General features: G+C 44.2%; 2 protein-coding genes across 5 annotated transcripts in view; one reads left to right on the forward strand and one right to left on the reverse strand.

The window, feature by feature from the left end:
* clcnk (chloride channel K) overlaps nucleotides 1–17,006 on the forward strand; it is a 151,424-nt gene extending 134,418 nt beyond the window's left edge. For both annotated transcript variants that reach the window (XM_038821627.1, XM_038821626.1), the window contains 2 exons: nucleotides 10,733–10,819; nucleotides 16,364–17,006. In XM_038821627.1, the coding sequence (XP_038677555.1) occupies nucleotides 10,733–10,819; nucleotides 16,364–16,417 (141 nt within the window). In that variant the 3' untranslated portion in view covers nucleotides 16,418–17,006. The remainder of the gene's footprint in view (nucleotides 1–10,732; nucleotides 10,820–16,363) is intronic.
* An 874-nt stretch (nucleotides 17,007–17,880) lies between these two features.
* Nucleotides 17,881–19,436, reverse strand: part of fam131c (family with sequence similarity 131 member C) — a 34,106-nt gene continuing 32,550 nt past the window's right edge. For all 3 annotated transcript variants that reach the window (XM_038773681.1, XM_038773683.1, XM_038773682.1), the window contains exon 7: nucleotides 17,881–19,358. In XM_038773681.1, the coding sequence (XP_038629609.1) occupies nucleotides 19,009–19,358 (350 nt within the window). In that variant the 3' untranslated portion in view covers nucleotides 17,881–19,008. The remainder of the gene's footprint in view (nucleotides 19,359–19,436) is intronic.

Below are 19,436 nucleotides of genomic sequence, written 5' to 3' on the forward strand. Positions count from 1 at the left end.
ACTGTGATAGAGAAATTCAAACAACATTCATTAGATAAGCAAAACTGAACTTTATTCACTAATTAGAACTGCTAGCAGAAAATGGCTGATACTTGGAGTCGGAAGGCAGTCAATTACAAACTGCGGAGTCCGTCCCAAGTCTGCGATAGTACAGAAAAGAAGGCGATTCTTATACATTATAGGATCAAGATAACATGAATACAGCTTGGTCAGGAATTTGATCGAAAGTAAAACATAAGTAATAATCGTTACAATGGCGTCACCTTCTGACCTTTAGGGGACTTGAGTTTCATATCATTATCTTGTCTTTGTTTTAAGAACTGGACAAACTTGTTTACATACAGGCAGAGACAGTTTTTTAGCTTGTTATGTATTGAGACTGCTAAGTTCAAGCCTTATCTAGACTCTCAGAGTCACCCAGTTCCCAAGACATGCTGACCTCGGCTGACTCTGTATTCTGGGCCTTAGGTTATATGAAAATCAGTTTAAATTCACTTGTACCAAGAAGACTTGACTAGTTTTCCCATCATGCCATTATTTGCTTCACACAATACTACACTCCCCCCTTTTGTCATATCATGACAACTAGCTAAATAGGTATATCCATGATTCGTTTGAAAATGCATTTACACAAGCAGGAAAGCAATCCTATCCCTAATAGCATTAGTAGAAGTAGAAAAAAGGCCTTAAAGATCCAATCAAATAATCCATGACCCAATCACCCTAGCCAACCCGGCGGGTTATAGTCGTGAAATTCACTTCCAATTTCTTGAATTTGAGCAGCCTGTCTCTTAATATGGTCGGCCAGGTTAGTGATATTTTCAGAGCCATCTGGAATGTAAGTACAGCACTCTTGGCCTATGATAGCACACGTTCCTCCCTGCGAGGCTAACAGATAATCCAAAGCCAGTCGATTCTGTAATGCCACGGTCCGGACAGCCACTAGCTCAGCTGAGACCTCGGCCAGTGCCTGTCCAGTGTCCCTGGCTTCTGTTGCAGTTACGTTTGCCAGATGTTCCAATGCTGAGGCCATGTAGATCAGTTCGTTCATGCCTTGCCCGTTCTGTTTTAGAAATTGTTCTTTTTGCTCGCGAGGGGTAGTGCTTAAGGATGGGTTGGTGATGCATTTGGGGTATGACATATCCCAAAAAGCAGGATCCTGTCCAATCCATGGGGAGCCACGGATATGCTTTAGTGCCACAAATGAAATAGGTTCCATTGTAGGCTGTAAAATCATCAGCTGATGTCATCCAGGGGATTGTATTGGTAGGTTGCATCTACTTTGCCCCATTAACTTTCCTTTCCCTGATTTATTAAAACATACGGAACCTTGAACATTATACGAGTGGACAGTGAGGGAGGGTGGAGTCAGGGCATGATTATAGTTAGGTTGATACGAAGCTGAAAATTTAGTCATGTCATAGCCAGCAGATTTCCATATTTTCATATTCCCCCTATCTCCCCTGATTCCTGTTTGGTTTTGTCGTAAAATCCATTCAACTGTTTCTGTGGTATGAAGGGGGAGAGATTGGAGAGGTATTCCTTCCCTTGAATGGACAGGGATATGGGTGCAAACCCAACACTTGCTAATATTCAATTTTTCGGCGTAAAGATATGACATATGTAAATAGGTATTGGAAGGCAGGTCTCGTTTAGTTCGTTTTTTTTACTACCGGGTGGCCATTGAGGCTAAATAGTCCAGAAAGTCCAAAAATTATACTGAAGATCTTCATCCTGTGTTCTCGTCTGGGTTGGAGACTATCTTCTTGCAATCGGATAGATGTATCCAACTTGAACGTCCTTCAAGTTTGACCGAAGTTGGCGTCGTCAGTAATACGAGGAATGGTCCGCTCCAGCGTTGTCCTAGTTTCTTTCTGTCCCAGTTTTTTACCAACACGAGGTCTCCGGGTTTGACCACTGGATATCGAGGGACGGCTGTCCCTGTCATTACTGGTAGATGTACCTGTTTTACCTGTGAGTGAAGAAACTTCAAAGAAAGTGTTAATTGATTCAAATAGTTCTGCATTTGTTCCCCCATCACATGGAGGTCTACTCCCTCTAGGGGTTTTTTATGGGCATCCCAGGGAGTCCTCATTGGTCGACCATAGACTATCTCTGCAGCTGACAGTCCGGTCCGCGAATGGGGAGTCACTTGCATGTGAAACAGTGCCAAGGGTAATACTTTTAGCCAATTTAACCCAGTTTCTTCAGTTAATTTAGATAATTTTTCTTTTAAAGTCCCGTTGGCTCTTTCCAGAATTCCTGCTGCCTGCGGGTGATACGCGCAGTGCAGTTGCTGTTTAATTACAAGGGCTTTGCACAATTCAGTATTGATCCGAGCTACAAAATGCGGTCCATTATCTGAGCTCACCATTTTGGGTACCCCAAAACGAGGAATTACTTCCGTTAACAACAACTTCACTACTGTATGTGCCGTACAATTAGTGGTGGGGAATGCTTCAATCCATTTACTAAACACATCAATTATTACTAAACAATATTTATAGCACTGTGCTTTTGGCAATTCGATAAAATCAAGCTGTATACAAGCAAAAGGATCATCTGGCAAGGGGGTGGTTCCCGGAGGACCTTTACTCTTATTATGTTTCATGCAAATGACGCATCGATCCAGCCGCGTTTGCTGTATTCAAATCTGGGTGCCACCATGTTTTTAGGAGTAGCTGTACCACTCCCTCCTTACCAAGATGGGTACAAGGATGCAAATAATCAACAAGTAACGGCAATAAAGAATTTGGAATACAAACTTGACCAACTGGAGTCAGCCAGAGGTCTCGTGTCAAGGAGTGCGAACACCTCATTGACTTCCATAGTGTTCACTCAGAATCAGAGGCGTCCCTCTGTAAATTTTGAACTTCAGCTATCTCTGGCATGCCCTTCGTCCGTAATGCAGGTACCTGGTTTAGAGCCTGATTAGCCCCACTGGGAACAATTAAAGAGGTTGATGAAGCTGCAGTTTTAGCAGCTGAATCAGCACGGGCATTTCCTAATTGAACAGGAGTCTCACCCTTCGTGTGCGCAATGCATTTAATAACTGCCAATTGACGGGGTAGCTGAATAGCATCGAGGAGATTTTTAACCCAAAGAGCATTTTGAATGGGAATTCCCACAGAGGTGAGAAAACCTCGCTGTTGCCAGAGGCGGCCGAAATCATGGGGTCATGCCAAAGGCATATCTAGAATCAGTGTAAACATTAGTACTTTTGTTTGTGGCTAAAATACATGCTTGAGTAAGGGCGAATAGCTCGGCTTTTTGTGCAGAGACAGGGGTCTGGAAGGCTGCTGCTTCCTGCACGTCAGTGTCGGTTACCACGGCATATTTCGACTGTGGGACGGGAAATGGAAGAACTGCCATCAACATAAAAAATTAGATCTGGATTATCAATAGGCCTGTCTGTTAAATCCGGGCGAGGTGCGGTAAGGAAGTGATTCCGAAGCAAACAATCGTGTGGTGGGTCTTCAAGGTTATCGGGGGGCTATTCGAGGAACACAGCAGGATTTAAGGTTGAACAATAATGAAAAGAGAGGTAGGGGTTTTGCAATAGTGAAACCTCATAGCGGCTCAAGCGCGCTTGAGTCAGATGCTGGGTTTGCTGAGACGTTAGGAGAGCCACGATAGTGTGAAGTATGCACTTGTACTGGTTGGTGAAGGGTTAGATTAGAGGCTGCCTGGACTAACAAATGGACAGCAGTAAGAATTTGGGTGAAAAGGTCTGTCATACATAGGTCGTGTGCTGGGGCGATAGCCAGGGCGTTTTTCAGGGTAATAAAAGATAGCTTTGCTGAATCAGGTAGTTCAAACTTAAGAGGAGCATTTTGAGAGGAGTACGGAGTTAATTCTTTAGAATGCACAGTAACATTAGGAATCCATTGTCTGCAAAAGTTCACTAATCCTAAAAAAGCTTGCACCTGCTTGGGCGATGTAGGAAATGGGGTCTGCAGTATAGGAGTAATGCGTTCTTGAGTAAGGGAGCGATCAGTAGCACTAATTAGGACATCCAAAAATTTGACCTGTCGGCCTTTATGAACTTTAGCGAGCGGGATCACATATCCCCATGAATGGAGACGGATGAGCAGGTAAAAGGTGTTACGCTGGTTAGCGGTGAAATCAGGGCTGGCAAGGAGTAAGTCATCAACATATTGAATGATGGTGGAGCCACCAGGAGGTGCTAATGTCGCTAACTGGGAGTGCAATGCCTGTGAGAAATGGGTTGGAGAATGAATGAAACCGTGTGGAAGTCGAGTCCAAGTGTATTGCGTCTTCTTAAATGTAAAGGCAAACAAATACTGTGATTCAGGGGCGAGGGGTATCGCAAAAAAGGCATGTTGCAAATCAACAAGGGTAAAAATAGTCGCTTCCGGTGGGACATTGCTAAGGATTGTCGCTGGATTTGGGACAATGGGATGTAAGGGTTCCACTATCTGATTAATAAGCCGGAGGTCTTGGACTAAACGCTATTCGGATGGTCTTCCTATCTTAGGAAGTGGAAGAATCGGGGTGTTACAGGGCGATTGGCATGGTATCAGAATTCCCTGCTGAAGGAACGATTGAACAATGACCGAGACTCCTTTTTCAGCCTCGGGCCGCAAAGGGTACTGTGAAATAGAGGGTAAGGGCATATCAGGTTTGACTCTAATAACAACAGGAGGGACATTAGTGAGACCAACTTCGTGTTTGGAGGCTGCCCATAAATCTGCGGGTAGTTCAGGAGTTGTAGATTGGGTTGAATGATGATGGTGCAGTGTGCCAATGTGGACAAATGGGCGTTTAAAATATTCTAAAGTGCCTGCGGGTAGGGTTTGACTATCATTAAGGAAAGGATCAGCTTGTCCTCGTAGTGCAGCTGCCAGAAATCCCAAGGACTTGGCATTGTAGCCTTCGTTGACAGAAAGGGTCATGTGGGGTGATACAAGTCTCGACTGACGTCATAGGCTGTGGGGTAAATCGACAAGAAAGGCAGACCCTTCTTTTGCCTTGGTAAATGCTCTCCAAATCGGGCGAGGTTACTGTATGATCGTAGCAAAGAGTGACATGTGGATTGGGAATATCTAAGGGAGGTGAAAAATGTGAGGGATCAAAATCAATCGACCACCACTGTGGAGTAGTGAATAGGGGAAAGTTTCGAAGCTGGGCCTGCAGAATAGGTGATATAGTAATGCGGTTATCAAGGCTTGGGTCACTATATTCTCTCATCTGGACTCTATCGGGTGTTTTAAACAGTGGTACTCAGGGTTAATGTTAGCTGCCAGCATAGAACACAGAGCAATCAGGCATAGGCACAGAAGTTATTAAATTCTGCAGCTGGTGACCTCGTATTTGAGACAGTTCAATAAACATACCATTATCAATGCACTGTATTACCGCTCCGAATTTGCAGTGTCTAATCAGCAACTTTCTAATCAAGGTGGATAGCCTAACTTGGTTCTTTTCCATATGCGCATTCTGTTTTCAAGACCTGTCAATTCTATACTCAATTTTAATTCTTTATCCTGTCAGCTGGCTAACAAGGAAGCATCCTTCAATTTTGAACAATATTCCCTCCATAGAGCAACTAACTTTTTAGTAGTTGACGCCCTATTATTTTCCTAAATCACTTGTTGAGCTTCTATTACTGTTGATAGGTCTTTAGTTGTTCACCCAGCGTTTGCAGTACGCTGCCATTTTAAAAAGTTGTATCTAAAGTTTTACCCATTGCACACTTTGTCTGATGCCAGATGGTCCTCCGATTACAATTTTAACAATTGATTAAGGAAATTACGTGTGTGATGTTTTATGTCAGGGTCCGCACGCTTTTTGCCCTGTTTATGTGTTATTAAGCAGAGTTATCCGCATCTGCAGGAGATTATAATTTAAATCACGGAGTAATCGCGCTCCATGCAAACCAATTAACAGCTCGAAAGTGACACTGTAAAGATTCTATGCCACCCGCCTTACAAAGTTAACGGGAACCTTTTATCGCGAAGGTTTCAGGTAATAACAAGGACCATGTTGGCATCGATATCTCTTTACCTCTTTCAAATAATCACAGCTTGAAACATAATTTTTAAAGTCAAAGTCTGAAAAATGAAATATGAATTCTTTCCCTCTCTCTCTTATCTATCTCTCTCCCTCTCTACATAACTCTGTCTGTCTTTGGAACTCTTGTTGCTCTTTCTCTTTATCTGCCTACCTCTCCATCTCTGCCTCTCCCGGGCTCGCTCTCTTTCGCTATCTCTAACAGTTCCTGTCTCTTGTCGCTGGCTCTCTCTCCTTCAATCTCTTCCTCTGTCTCTCTTTCTCTCTCTTGGATTCAGCCCTTGTCCTTGCGGACAAATTTTGAACAAAAATTTTTCATTCTCTTTCGAAAACTTTATCTGTGTTATTCCATTTAAGTCAATTTGCACTGATTAATTTTAGAGGCAATAGCTATTCTTTGAGAAGTATTTCTTCTTTGTCAATTCAGAAAAGACCAACTGTCTGCTGAAATGGTTAATGTTTCTTGCAGAATCTAAGGGGTGGAGAACTTGGCGTGATGCCATTTACGTCTTTTCACGCAATCTAAAAAGTTATTCACATTTCAGTTACTCTTATTTGTAAAGTTACTTTCTTTTAAACTGATATAGGGTGAACTGAACAACTTTGGAACATTTTGGGAAGCTTGGGAACATTTGCAAGAGGAAATATGAATGTTTTGCCAATAGTTTAAAAACAATTCGAGTACACATTTTGTTGTCCTTTAGAAGAACCACTTGTTATCATAATAAGGCCAGTACAACATTCCAAGCAGTAGTTAGTTAACATCATCTGATCATCTAAATTTCATTCAAAAGCAATGTTAAACTTTAGTCATTATTGCCAGCATGCTTCTAAATTGATAACTTATTAACTTCACTTCTAAAATTTCCTTATTGTGGATCTTTTAATCAATACCTTTTAGTCAATTATCATGTTTTCCGTAGAGAAGGGTTGTTCGATATTTACGGCTTGCGTCTGTGACCGAGTGCGTGTCGCTAAGGGGGATACGTTAGCAGGAGTTTCATTGGTAATGGGATCAGAAGTGGGAGTCAGGACTTGGGAAAGTGGAATTGTAAAATCGGGGAGCGCAAAATGAGGGTGGGGTCCAGGGTTCAAATTCTCCTCGGCTCCCGTATCGCTTGAATGTGGGAACATCGGCATGCCAGAGCAACTGGGAGGATCCTCCTTTCCTATAATCTTACGAGCTAGCCCTATCTGTCTGGTGAGAGGAGGTTTCTTATTGCCGAATTGCTTTTTATCATTTTGACTGTTTTCCATACCAAAGCTCACATTACAATTTTAAAGTCTTCCAATCTTTCGCTTTACCGTTCACACACTCATTAATATCTCTTTTGCGGGCGTTATCTCTTCAACTCATTGTGATTGTTTGTTGCGTTAAGTGGACTGTTTCTTTCCACTGTAAAATTAAACGATTTGAAACCGGCATTTTTTTTTTCCAGATTGCTTTTTTTTCTGCATCAATGTTATTGTCAAAGTTCCAAGATCCCTGTGTTACCTAGTGGCCAGATATCGTTACCTAATTTATTGTTTAAAGCAGCGCTGCAGCCAATCTTCGAATATTACGTTCTTGAGAAGAGGTTTCTAAACACATGAAAAATAGAGGGGAATTGCCGCTAGTTTTGTCTAAAGTTTGTCGCATAATGTCAGTAAAAATGTGCCCCTGGCAAAAAAACGCTCAAACAAAATTTCTGGTACCAAATCAAACTGGAGGGTCCTTGACCCCAAAAAATTACTGACAGGGTCCCTGACCCGAAAAAAGTATTGACAGGGTCCCTGACCCCAAAACTTATTCAAAGGGTCCCGGACCCAAATTTATTGACAGCCTGTATAAATCTGATGCGGATGAAAAACGAGATCAACAAGGTCCCTGACCTGCGGCTAATTACACAAAAGAAATGTACTCACAGTCAAATTTAGATTCGAGAACCGTCACCTTTTTAGTTACTTCCGTCAGGGATGAGGGGTCGCAGCACAGATCCGAGAGAGAGAGAGACCAAGGTCAATCTTACCTTGTGCCGGCGTCTGTCTCTTTACTCCGGTCGTGGCTTTGATCACTTTTTCTCAGTCCCTCATGGAAGCTCACTTCAGGATATTGGATTTTTTCTCGCAGCGCCAAATGTTGTATTTTATATTTTCCCCGCGTCTTGACTGTGATAGAGAAATTCAAACAACATTCATTAGATAAGCAAAACTGAACTTTATTCACTAATTAGAACTGCTAGCAGAAAATGGCTGATACTTGGAGTCGGAAGGCAGTCAATTACAAACTGCGGAGTCCGTCCCAAGTCTGCGATAGTACAGAAAAGAAGGCGATTCTTATACATTATAGGATCAAGATAACATGAATACAGCTTGGTCAGGAATTTGATCGAAAGTAAAACATAAGTAATAATCGTTACAATGGCGTCACCTTCTGACCTTTAGGGGACTTGAGTTTCATATCATTATCTTGTCTTTGTTTTAAGAACTGGACAAACTTGTTTACATACAGGCAGAGACAGTTTTTTAGCTTGTTATGTATTGAGACTGCTAAGTTCAAGCCTTATCTAGACTCTCAGAGTCACCCAGTTCCCAAGACATGCTGACCTCGGCTGACTCTGTATTCTGGGCCTTAGGTTATATGAAAATCAGTTTAAATTCACTTGTACCAAGAAGACTTGACTAGTTTTCCCATCATGCCATTATTTGCTTCACACAATACTACAGTGGGGGGGGGGGGGCATTGTGGAATCACCTCTGGTGACCTGAAATGTTTTCACGTTCGTTTGAAATCTTGTTAGGACTGAAACCGGCTGTCCCCGAAGGCTCCTGTTGTTCTCCCGCTGCTGAAGAGAGGCGATGGAAATTCAAAGATTGTAAATTAGGCTCTGTCAGCTGGACTCTCAGCCCCCGCCGAGGCCAGGATCGGAAGCAGATGGAGCTGAGACCCTGATGCTGGAGGCTGTCATGCAGATTCCCTGGCTCAGGGCCATTTCTGAAGAGGCAGAATTAGAGGCCAGCAGGACTGCCTACCAGCGGGTACCTGTTCAATTCAGTGCTGGTGGTCAGTTCAAAATGCCTGGAGGCTGGCCAGGGGAGTCAATGCTCCAGGCAGGCCTAGAGGCCCTCACTGACTGAGAGCCAAAGGGCTGCCCTGTAAAGAGAGTTCCCCTGCCCTCCCACAAGTCTTGACCTGGCCTTTGAGTCTAATTTTTAATATAAAACTTTGAAATGTTGGAGATGAGCCGGCTCCATCTTGATGCTCCCTCTCTCTTACTTATCTAAAATTTCAGTCTGCTGCTCCTCTCAAACTGGAATGCCTATGATTGGCCATCCAGCTTTGAGAGACTGTCTACAATTCTTAATTTGATTCCGAACCTGATCATTAATTGGCAGCCTCAAGCAAAGGCACAGGTTGAAATAGTTCCCCTCCTGTTTAAGGACCCGGAACAGGCCTGACTTACATTTCCCATTCCCAGGGGGAAACCCAGCCCAGTATCTCAGACCCAGTCATCTCATTCAGATTAAGGATCTCTGGTTTTGCTCCACTTCTATCTCGTTGGAAACAGGGTTGCTTATGCAAGGTTGCCGTGACTGCACCCTATCACTCTTATCCATAATAATAATCTTTAACATCCTTAGTTTGTGGCTCGAAACAAAAATGCATCGATAAAAAGGGGAGAAAAAACGATAAAGTTCTTAAAAATTAATTTTAGACCCTACGTTGCCATACGTCAAAGTCTGATTCGGTTAACGTTACATTTTTTTTCATGAACTTCGAGAATAGTAGCCAAAACCAGATAACAATGCTTTTTCAGTCGATTCATGGTGCACCCATCTGATAGGGGATTACCCATCCTCTATGATGGCACAATGGCTTCACAGTCCAGGGTCCCAGGTTCGATTCCGGCTTGGGTCACTGTCTGTGCGGAGTCTGCACATCCTCCCCGTGTGTGCCTGGGTTTCCTCCGGATGCTCCGGTTTCCTCCCACAGTCCAAAGATGTGCAGGTTAGGTGGATTGGCCATGATAAATTGCCCTTAGTGTTGGGTGGGGTTACTGGGTTATTGGGATAGGGTGGAGGTGTTGACCTTGGGTAGGGTGCTCTTTCCAAGAGCCGGTGCAGACTCGATGGGCCGAATGACCTCCTTCTGCACTGTAAATTCTATGAATTCTATGAATTGGTTCAGTTGTTTATCTCCTGGGTAGGTTGCAACCAGAGGTTGCTTCTCCCTTTGAGGGGGGAGCGCTGACCGGTGGTGATTTAACCTGAGGGTCACCACATCTGAAGTAAGGACCAAGGTGTTGTGTCATCATTTCAAAAAGAACAAGATATTTCTTTTATCTCTGGTGTCCTGGCCAGCTTTTCTCTTTCACAAAACACCATCGGAAAGTGATTCGTTTATGCCACTGCTGTTTATGATATATTCTTGACACAGAACAGCTGATATATTTGTCGACAAACAACCATCGCTTCACTTTTATCAGGAATTGATTGTGTGAAGTGCTTTGAGACATACTGATGATGTGCTAATTGCAATTATTGCTGTGGGCAACACCACGGAATTGTGTATAATGCATGGATAATGTGCTAAATGGTTTGCAATCAGTCAACGTTTTCTATCTCTGAACTGCCAAGGCAGCACCTGAAAGGGATAATAAATTGGAATTGCAGCGAAATTGCTTTGAGAAATATCATTAAAAATGTAATCTATTTTCAGGCACACAAACTCTTTGATCTTCTTGTCCTTCAGCACATGTTTGTTAGCTCCGCAGGGAAGGTGATTGGCTTTGTATCCAGAAATGAGGTAAGACAAATAGAAAATGTAACCAGGGACTGGTGGGAGGGCGGGATGGAGGGAGGGAGGGAGGGAGGTGGCCGGGAGGGAGGGAGGTGGCCGGGGGAGGGGTGAGATTTGCACATAAATTTGAAATGTTCAGCACCAATTTTATTCTTGCCTGGCTGGTATGGGGCAGATATGGGCAGGGAGGAGAGCTCTGAATTTTAGAACATATTCTACTCAGTAATTGAATGAAGTTCTTGACTCTCCTGGAGACCAAACGGGGAATTTTAGCCCCTCGCAATGGACAGGAGAGGGTCAGGGAGTGGTGTTAAAATCCCCCAAATCTCTGGGTCACTGTCCGTGTGGAGTTTGCACATTCTCCCTGTGTTTGTGTGGGTTTCGCCCCCACAACCCAATAGATGTGATTGGCCACGCTAAATTGCTCCTTAATTGGAAAAAATTAATTGGGCACTCTAAATTTTAAAAAAATCTCCCAAATCCCCAAACTGCTGTTGATGTGCCAGCCACTGTTTTTTGGCTGTTTTTATGCGTTGCACTGGTGCATCTGTGCCCTGTTCTCAAGGGCCAGGATCATTGACTATAATATTTAAATCAGGCTCCCACAGTGTGGCTGGTGTGCTGTTCTTTATGTTGCTTATACTCAGGGTGGATTTGTAGTCTACACAAAAACCACAAAAAGCTAAATCAAATAAACAAAGTTAAGATTTATTACAATACAATATTATAACTAAACCCACAATCAACACTATACTTATCTCATGCACGCTATCTTAAATTGTACTCTGCTTTGCTCCTTGGCTCTCTAACCTTCTCTCCTCCAGAAGCCTGAGAGGCATTCCCTTTCGTAGGTCTGCTTCCCAGCTCCATCTAGTGGTCGGTTATAATATTTCACCAACCCTTGATGTACTAGACATTACACATAATGTCACAGCTGGGAGCTTAATTTTAATTGAACACTGGCCAGTCCAGCAGCTAAAGGGAGTTGAGAGGAAGGATCAGGATCCATCAGGAAATTGTTTTTTAATGGCACATGTTTCAGACCGTTTGTTCAAAATTCTTTTTCTGGATGTGGGCTTTACTGGCTAGGCCAGGATCTTTTGCCCATCTCTTTTGTTTTTTATAAATTTAGTGTACCCAATTCATTTTTTCCAATTATGGGGCAATTTAGCATGGCCAATCCACCAACCCTGCACATCTTTGGATTTTGGGAGCGAAACCCACTCAAACACGGGGAGAATGTGCAAACTCCACGCGGACAGTGTCCCAGAGCCGCGATTGAACCTGGGACCTCGGCACCGTGAGGCAGGAATGCTAACCACTGTGCCATATTGCCCATCTCCAATTGCCCTCGAGAAGGTGGAGGTGAGCTGCCTTCATGAACCTCTGCTGTCCATGTGATTATAGGTACACCCACAGTGCTGTTAGGGAGGGAGTTCCAAGATTTTGATCTAGCGAGAGTGAAGGAATGGGAATATATTTCCAAGTCAGGATGATGTATGGCCTGGAGGGACCACCACGCCCACACTCCATTTCTGCCAAGCATTCTTACCTGTTTTTGCCTTTCCTCCCATCCCCTCAACAAACTTTGATCTTTCCCAGTTGGCAGGGACGAACCCCAACAGTCTTTGTTTATTTTCACAGGATGTGGCCGTTGCTGGCTGGGTCAGCATTTATTGTTCAACCCTAATTGCCCTTGAGAAGGTAGTGTTCAGCTAATGTTTTGAACTGCTGTAGTCCACGTGGGTTACTCTGCCACCACTTTCCCGTCCCATTGTCAATCTGACCGGCTGCTGAGTGTGAAACAAGGCTCCCCATTCTCATCCCCTGCTCCAAACCACAGACATGCTCCCTGTTCCTTCCCTTTCTTCCCTAAGCAAATTGAAGCCAAAGTCGCTGAAAATGATTTATTTATTTCAACAGAAATTGAAGGATCATGTGAAATGTGGTAAACTATTCAGCGTCCCATGGGTTTTCAGTGGTGAAGATTCTAAAGAAAATATCCAAGGCAGCTGAGATCAAAGGGCAAATGTCATGTAGCAAAATTACAAGCACATCATTAAGTTTTAGTACGGCGTTGTGAATTTATCATAGAATTTACAGTGCAAAAGGAAGCCATTCGGCCCATCGAGTCTGCACCGGCTCTTGGAAAGAGCACCCTACCCAAGGTCAACACCTCCACCCTATAATAACCCAGTTACCCCACCCAACACTAAGGGCAATTTTGGACACTAAGGGCAATTTAGCATGGCCAATCCACCTAACCTGCACATCTTTGGACTGTGGGAGGAAATCGGAGCACCTGGGACCTTGGAGCTGTGAAGCAATTGTGCTATCCACACTGCTACCATGCTGCTTCATTGGCTGATATGTCCGATGGTCATGAAAAGTGCCATATAAATGCAAGTCTGCCCTCTCTTTTTTCCCCACCACCAACCATAACTCAAGATCTCAAAGCTACAGCAGTTCTTCAGTCCTTCAATTCTTCTTCCCTGCCATGGTCTACAGGTTTTAAAACCCAATCTCAACTTCACTTAGCTGCTACTTTCTGGTTTATCTCAGGCTCACGCTCTCCCCTAATGCCTTCAATGTTGGCATTGACATACTCCGTGATCTTTAGCCATTTATTTGGGTTCAGTGGCATGATAATAGTAGGAAAGAGCATTCACCCAGTGTCGATGTGTAGCTATGGATTTCTACCTCCTGTGAACGGCTTATAAAATATCAGGATTATGGGATGCAAAGGCAGAAGTCAAAGGGCATCACGGTGGCCCAGCGGTTAGCACTGCTGCCTCACAGCGCCAGGGACCCCGGTTTGATTCTGGCCTTGGGTGACTGTCTCGTGCAGACCTGATGGGCCAAATGGCCTCCTTCTGCACTGTAGGGATTCTATGGAAATGGAAGTCAGCTGGAATTTGGAGTTGAACTCCGCTTGATTGGATTCCTCCTATGCAAAGAGCAAGCAAATCTCTGGGTTAAGCAAATCTATCGTGGGGAGTTCCCTGTGTTACTTTCTGGCAAGTGCTAGCAGACATCTTACTAAGATCTGGAAGAATGTTTGGTCTAAGCCCCAGGATGTTACAATGGTGAAGTAATCAATTCCAAAGAGGCTCAGTTGTCATTCCAAAGCTGTTGATCTGCCCCTTTGGGTGCATTTTGCAATGAAATGATGTTCCTCCTCAGGTCCTTCTAGGCCTCAAGAAGTCCCTCAGAGCAATATAGTGCTGCTTTGATTTCTCCTCCCAGCTATTGGAATTGCTGAATGTTTACAGCACAGAAAGAAGCTACTCAGCCTGTGGAATCTATGCTGGCTCTCTGAAGCATCAATTCAGCTAGTTCCACTCCCTTGTATCCTAGAATTTGTTTTCTCTTCCATGCTTATTTGATCCCTTTTTGAAAGCCATTATGAATCTCTCTCCCACCACACTCTCAGACGCATTCCAGATCCCAACCACTTAGATCATAGATCATAGAGCCTGTCCCCACCACACTCTCAGTGTATTCCAGATCCTAACCACTCGCTGTGTGAATCTGTCCACCACCACACTCTCAGACAGTACATTCCAGATCCTAACTACTCGCTGTGTGAATCTGTCCCCACCACACTCTCAGACAGTGCATTCCAGATCCTAACCACTCGCTGTGTGAATCTGCCTCCACCACACTCTCAGACAGTGCATTCCAGATCCTAACCACTCACTGTGTGAATCTGCCTCCACCACACTCTCAGACAGTGCATTCCAGATCCTAACCACTCGCTGTGTGAATCTGCCTCCACCACACTCTCAGACAGTGCATTCCAGATCCTAACCACTCACTGTGTGAATCTGCCTCCACCACACTCTCAGACAGTGCATTCCAGATCCTAACCACTCACTGTGTGAATCTGCCTCCACCACACTCTCAGACAATGTATTCCAGATCCCAACCACGCGCTGTGTGAATCTGCCTCCACCACACTCTCAGACAGTGCATTCCAGATCCTAACCACTCACTGTGTGAATCTGCCTCCACCACACTCTCAGACAGTGCATTCCAGATCCTTACCATTTGTGGCATAATAATGTTATCCCTCAGGTTTCCATTGTTTCTTTTGCCAATCACCTTATAACAGTGTCCTCTGGCTCTGGATCCTTTCGCCAATGATAAGGTTTCTCCATGGGTGTGATTCAGCGACTCTGTTGCGCCCGGCGTGGATCCAGGTGCAACAGGTGAATTGTGCAAGAGCCCCAAATAGGGCACCGCGCCAGGCCGATCATGAGTCACCTGACTCACACCGCCTGGCGAGATCCAGATCTGCCTATTTAAATGAGCCTGATGGTGTAAACATGGGCCAGGCGTAACGCCATGGGGGGAGGGGGGGTGTCTCTGCTCTTAATTTTCTCCTCTCTTGGGTGACCAAAGCCAGTTTCTCCAACCTTTCCACGTGACTGAGTTACCTCATCCCTGGAACTAGTCTTGTAAATCCTTTCAGCACCCTCTCTAAAGCCTGGTCCATCCTTCCTAAAGCATGGTGCCTAGAAGCGTGAGTTCCTGCTAATGTAAAGCTTCAAGCTATGCATCAATCTGACCATCTTCTCCATTTAAACATCCATTTGCATCCTGCCTCACAATTCACAATGGCTTCAGCGTTTTTAATAATATCAGGCGGCCATTCAACTATCAAATAAAAGAGGAGCGGCATGTGGCGCAGTGGTTAGCACTGGGACTGCGGCGCTGAGGACCCAGGTTCGATCCCGGCTCTGGGTCACTGTCTGTGTGGAGTTTGCACATTTTCCCCGTGTCTGCGTGGGTTTCACCCCCACAACCTAAAGATGTGCAGGGTAGGTGGATTGGCCAAGCTAAATTGCCCTTTAATTGGAACAAAAAAATTATTGGGTACTCTAAATTCAAAAACAAAAAAAAAAACTATCAAATAAAAATAAAATACCTCGAATGCTGGAAATTTGAAATAAAAACAGTTCTGTAGAGGGGTCACACAGACTTGAAACATTAACTCTGTTTCTCTCTCCACAGTTGCCGCCAGGCCTGCTGAGTTTATTCAGCATTTTCTGTTTTCATTCAGCTATCAACTATTGTTATCTAAACCTGCCAGGATCTAGGACTTTATCCAACAAAAGGATAGATCACGGGTGGGATTCTCCATCCCCTCCCAGCCGCGTGTCTCTTGGCGATGCGCCATTGGCTGGCGGCAGGATCCTCTCTTCCCGCTGCTTGGCAATGGGATTTCCCATTGAAGCCATCCCACACGGCTGGGAACCCCGGGGGCAGGGTGCGCTGCCAGCAGGAAAGCAGAATCTCAACAGCCAGAGAATTCAGGGGGGCATGGACAAGTTGGGCCGAAGGGCCAGTTTTCAAGCTGTAAACCTCTATGATTCTACATCAAATGCCACCAAAAAGCGTTTTCTAATGCATGCGCGTTATCTTTACGGTGTTTGCGTGAGATGGTAATATTGCTTCTAAATTCAGATCAATGACTTAGCACTGCATATTCACGTGTTGTTGCATTGTGGGCTGCTCATTAACTAATACCTCTGTGCTCTCTATCAGCTGAAGAAGGTGATTGAAGATCTCACCAATGGCCGTAGCCCTGTCAAGATGTAAATATTACAGAAGAGAGTTGTCTGCCATTTTATGTGTCACCGTGATTACTTGGATTTTCTTTCAGCGCACTATGTCACGACACACGCTCCTGCAGCAACACCCAGCAAACGCGTTAAGCTTTGTGCGCCCAGGCAATGCGCTCAAAATGTGCCTCCCACATTCCAAAAAGCTAAAATTCCTGCAACGAGTTGTTTTGAGTTCTTCGCTATTGCGAGCTATGTGACTACTCTGTATTTTTTCAAAGTAATAAATGGGTGGGTTACTTAATCAGATTCCTGCTTGGGGAGACAAAAATATTTGAATGGCGATATTAAATCTTATATTGACTTCTCAGAAATATCTGTTATCTTAATGAAGGAGCACTTCGGAGTGTCCCATCTGAAAAATCCGGGGAAGAGTCAGAAGTAGTGAAGAAGCCCAGCCGTGTTTTGCCCAGCCGTCCTCACGCTATTTCATCCTCCAACATAGGAACAAGAACTCCAGAGGGGTTTTTAAGTCAGTGGAAAGCCATCACCACTTCCATTTGACTGAGAGGCACCAAAACAAGAGGATAAACCCTTCAGGGTGTCATCCAATATTTATAAGGTTTCATCCAAAACATGTTAAATATGGATATATACAGTGTGAGACCCAAAAGCTTTAATACCCTTCTCATCAGGACAGGAGCAGCTTTTATTCTGGGGGCTTTATAATTCTTAATAGAGTGTGAGGGGGTAGAAATGGAGAGGGGTCCATCGAGACTCACCTTTGGCTTGAAATCGTAAACAAAAATAATTTGTCAGTTTTCCTTTTGGCTGGGCTTCCCGGAGATTGGCTGGGTTATTACGTCCATGTAGTCATTCCAAATATCAAAGACGTTCATACGCTTCCAAATCGGGGCGGCACGGTAGCACAGTGGTTAGCACTGTCGCTTCACAGCTCCAGGATCCCTGGTTCGATTTGCGGCTTGGGTCACTATCTGTGCAGAGTCTGCACGTTCTCCCTGTGGGTTTACTCCGGGTTGCTCCGGTTTCCTCCCATGGTCCAAAGATGTGTAGGTTAGGTGTATTGGCCATCTTAAATTGCCCTTAGTGTCCAAAAAAAGTTTAGAAGGGGTTACTGAGTTACGGGGATAGGGTGGAGGTGTGGGCTTAAGTAGGGTGCTCTTTCCGAGGGCCAGTGCAGACTCGATGGGTTGAATGGTCTCCTTCTGTACTGTAATATTATGATTATTAAATTCTATGATTCTATGCTCATTGCTACCAGTACATTTGACCAGACCTTTGACCTTACTTCAGCATGTGTGGGCTATGGGATATTTAGATGTTCCACTTTCCATGTTTCAATATTTGTCAGCTGCTTGTCCCAAAAAAATGTTTTCCAATCCAAACTCCCTTCTTCCTACGGTATACACCTCTGGGGTTGTTTGTCTAATTTTAGAAGCCTTTCTAGAATAGTCTAAGAAATAAAATAACACATTTCAATGATGTTTAATTTTTTTTTTGCGTGTGGTTGAATTCCAAGTACAATTCACAACAAAGACAGATAGTAAATCACAGCCATTCATCAGATATTCGCCGCACGGCCGTGCGAACTTGCACTTGACAAAATGTTTTACACATTACATGGCTGTTGAGGGAGACTGACAACGTGCTAATTGGGGTAGGGGATGACTAATACCTGAAGGGTCAAACTGAGCTTTGGTAAAAAGGTCTTAAGAAATTAAACAAACAATTTAAAAAAACATATTCTTCATTGGGCGTGGGCAGTATTGGCACATGTAGACCAGACCAGGTAAGGGCAACAAATTTCCTCCTTAAATGGAGGTGAATCAGATGAGTTTTACAACAATGGTTTCACAGTCATCATTTGTTAATTCCTTGAAATCAGAATGTCACCACTGCTATGGTGGGATTTGAACCTGGCCCCCAGAGGATTAACCAGAGTCTCTGGATAACTAGGCAAGTGACATTACCACTACACCATTGTCTCCCCCTGTTCAAGTAGCAACAAGTGGGCTGTGCCAAGGTTAGACATGTTTACTGTCAAGATTATAATGGTAGATTTTATTTTAAGGCAAATGCTCTATACTACAGCAATGTAATACTTGACTAGGGGTCTCTGTTGTAGCCAAAACATACCTGAATTTCATTCTAATCTCCCCTCCCCCCTCCTCTCCCAGGGAAGTTGATTTTTTTTCAGGAGTATCCACCTTGTCCAACTGATCATTCCTTATGTGCCAGTCTGAGACTTGAACACCATTTCCCCGCAAGCTTTAACAATTTCCCACAGGAGTTATGATGAGAGGCCAGTTGAATGCTTTTTAGCTTTTAAGGCTTGGGTTTCTGAAACCTGTTTAACCGCGAAGCTCAATTCGTTCCGAATGTCAGCATCCAGCAACATTCACTGGATGGTGATGAAAAGCAGGAATCGCTGCTGATTTCTAAACCACCCTCTCCTCCCCCCCCAAACTGTGGGACAACGCGAACGACTGTAGGATCCATTTTTCATCATCCGATATCTCAATATCAAACACACACAAAGTTAAAATGGAATGACAAAGGAAGTGGACCCTTGTCCAAGACTACAGCTTCTGATCTTAATTTCTCGTTCTAGTTATAAAATACATCGTCTTCCATGAGCGAGCTGCTGTTGCTGGAGCGTGAATGATGTGGGTGACTGCCAGTGCTCTGCCGCACTGTTCTATGTAATTCTGCTCCACCGGAAGTGGTTTCTGGAAGAGACAAGCAGTTAGGAGGGTCGCAAGTCAGGAACGTTTCTGCGAGAGATCCATTGTGGGAAGGTTGTACTATAGTCATGTCTGTTTGCACTGGCTCACCAGATAAACTGGCTCCATATGAAGAAACAGGAGCTAAGACAGTGCAGGGACCTTCAACACTGGAAGGGTAAAAGGTTTGTGATCCGCTGGGAGACTGATCTTCCAGGTACATTTCGTCTGTATCTAAAAAAAAGAGAAAAGCTGCATCAAACTAGCATTACTTTCCAAAGGATTAGAAATGAGGAACTCATTGGGCACTCT

Source organism: Scyliorhinus canicula, chromosome 16, assembly GCF_902713615.1.
Source record: "Scyliorhinus canicula chromosome 16, sScyCan1.1, whole genome shotgun sequence".
Lineage (NCBI taxonomy): Eukaryota > Metazoa > Chordata > Chondrichthyes > Carcharhiniformes > Scyliorhinidae > Scyliorhinus > Scyliorhinus canicula.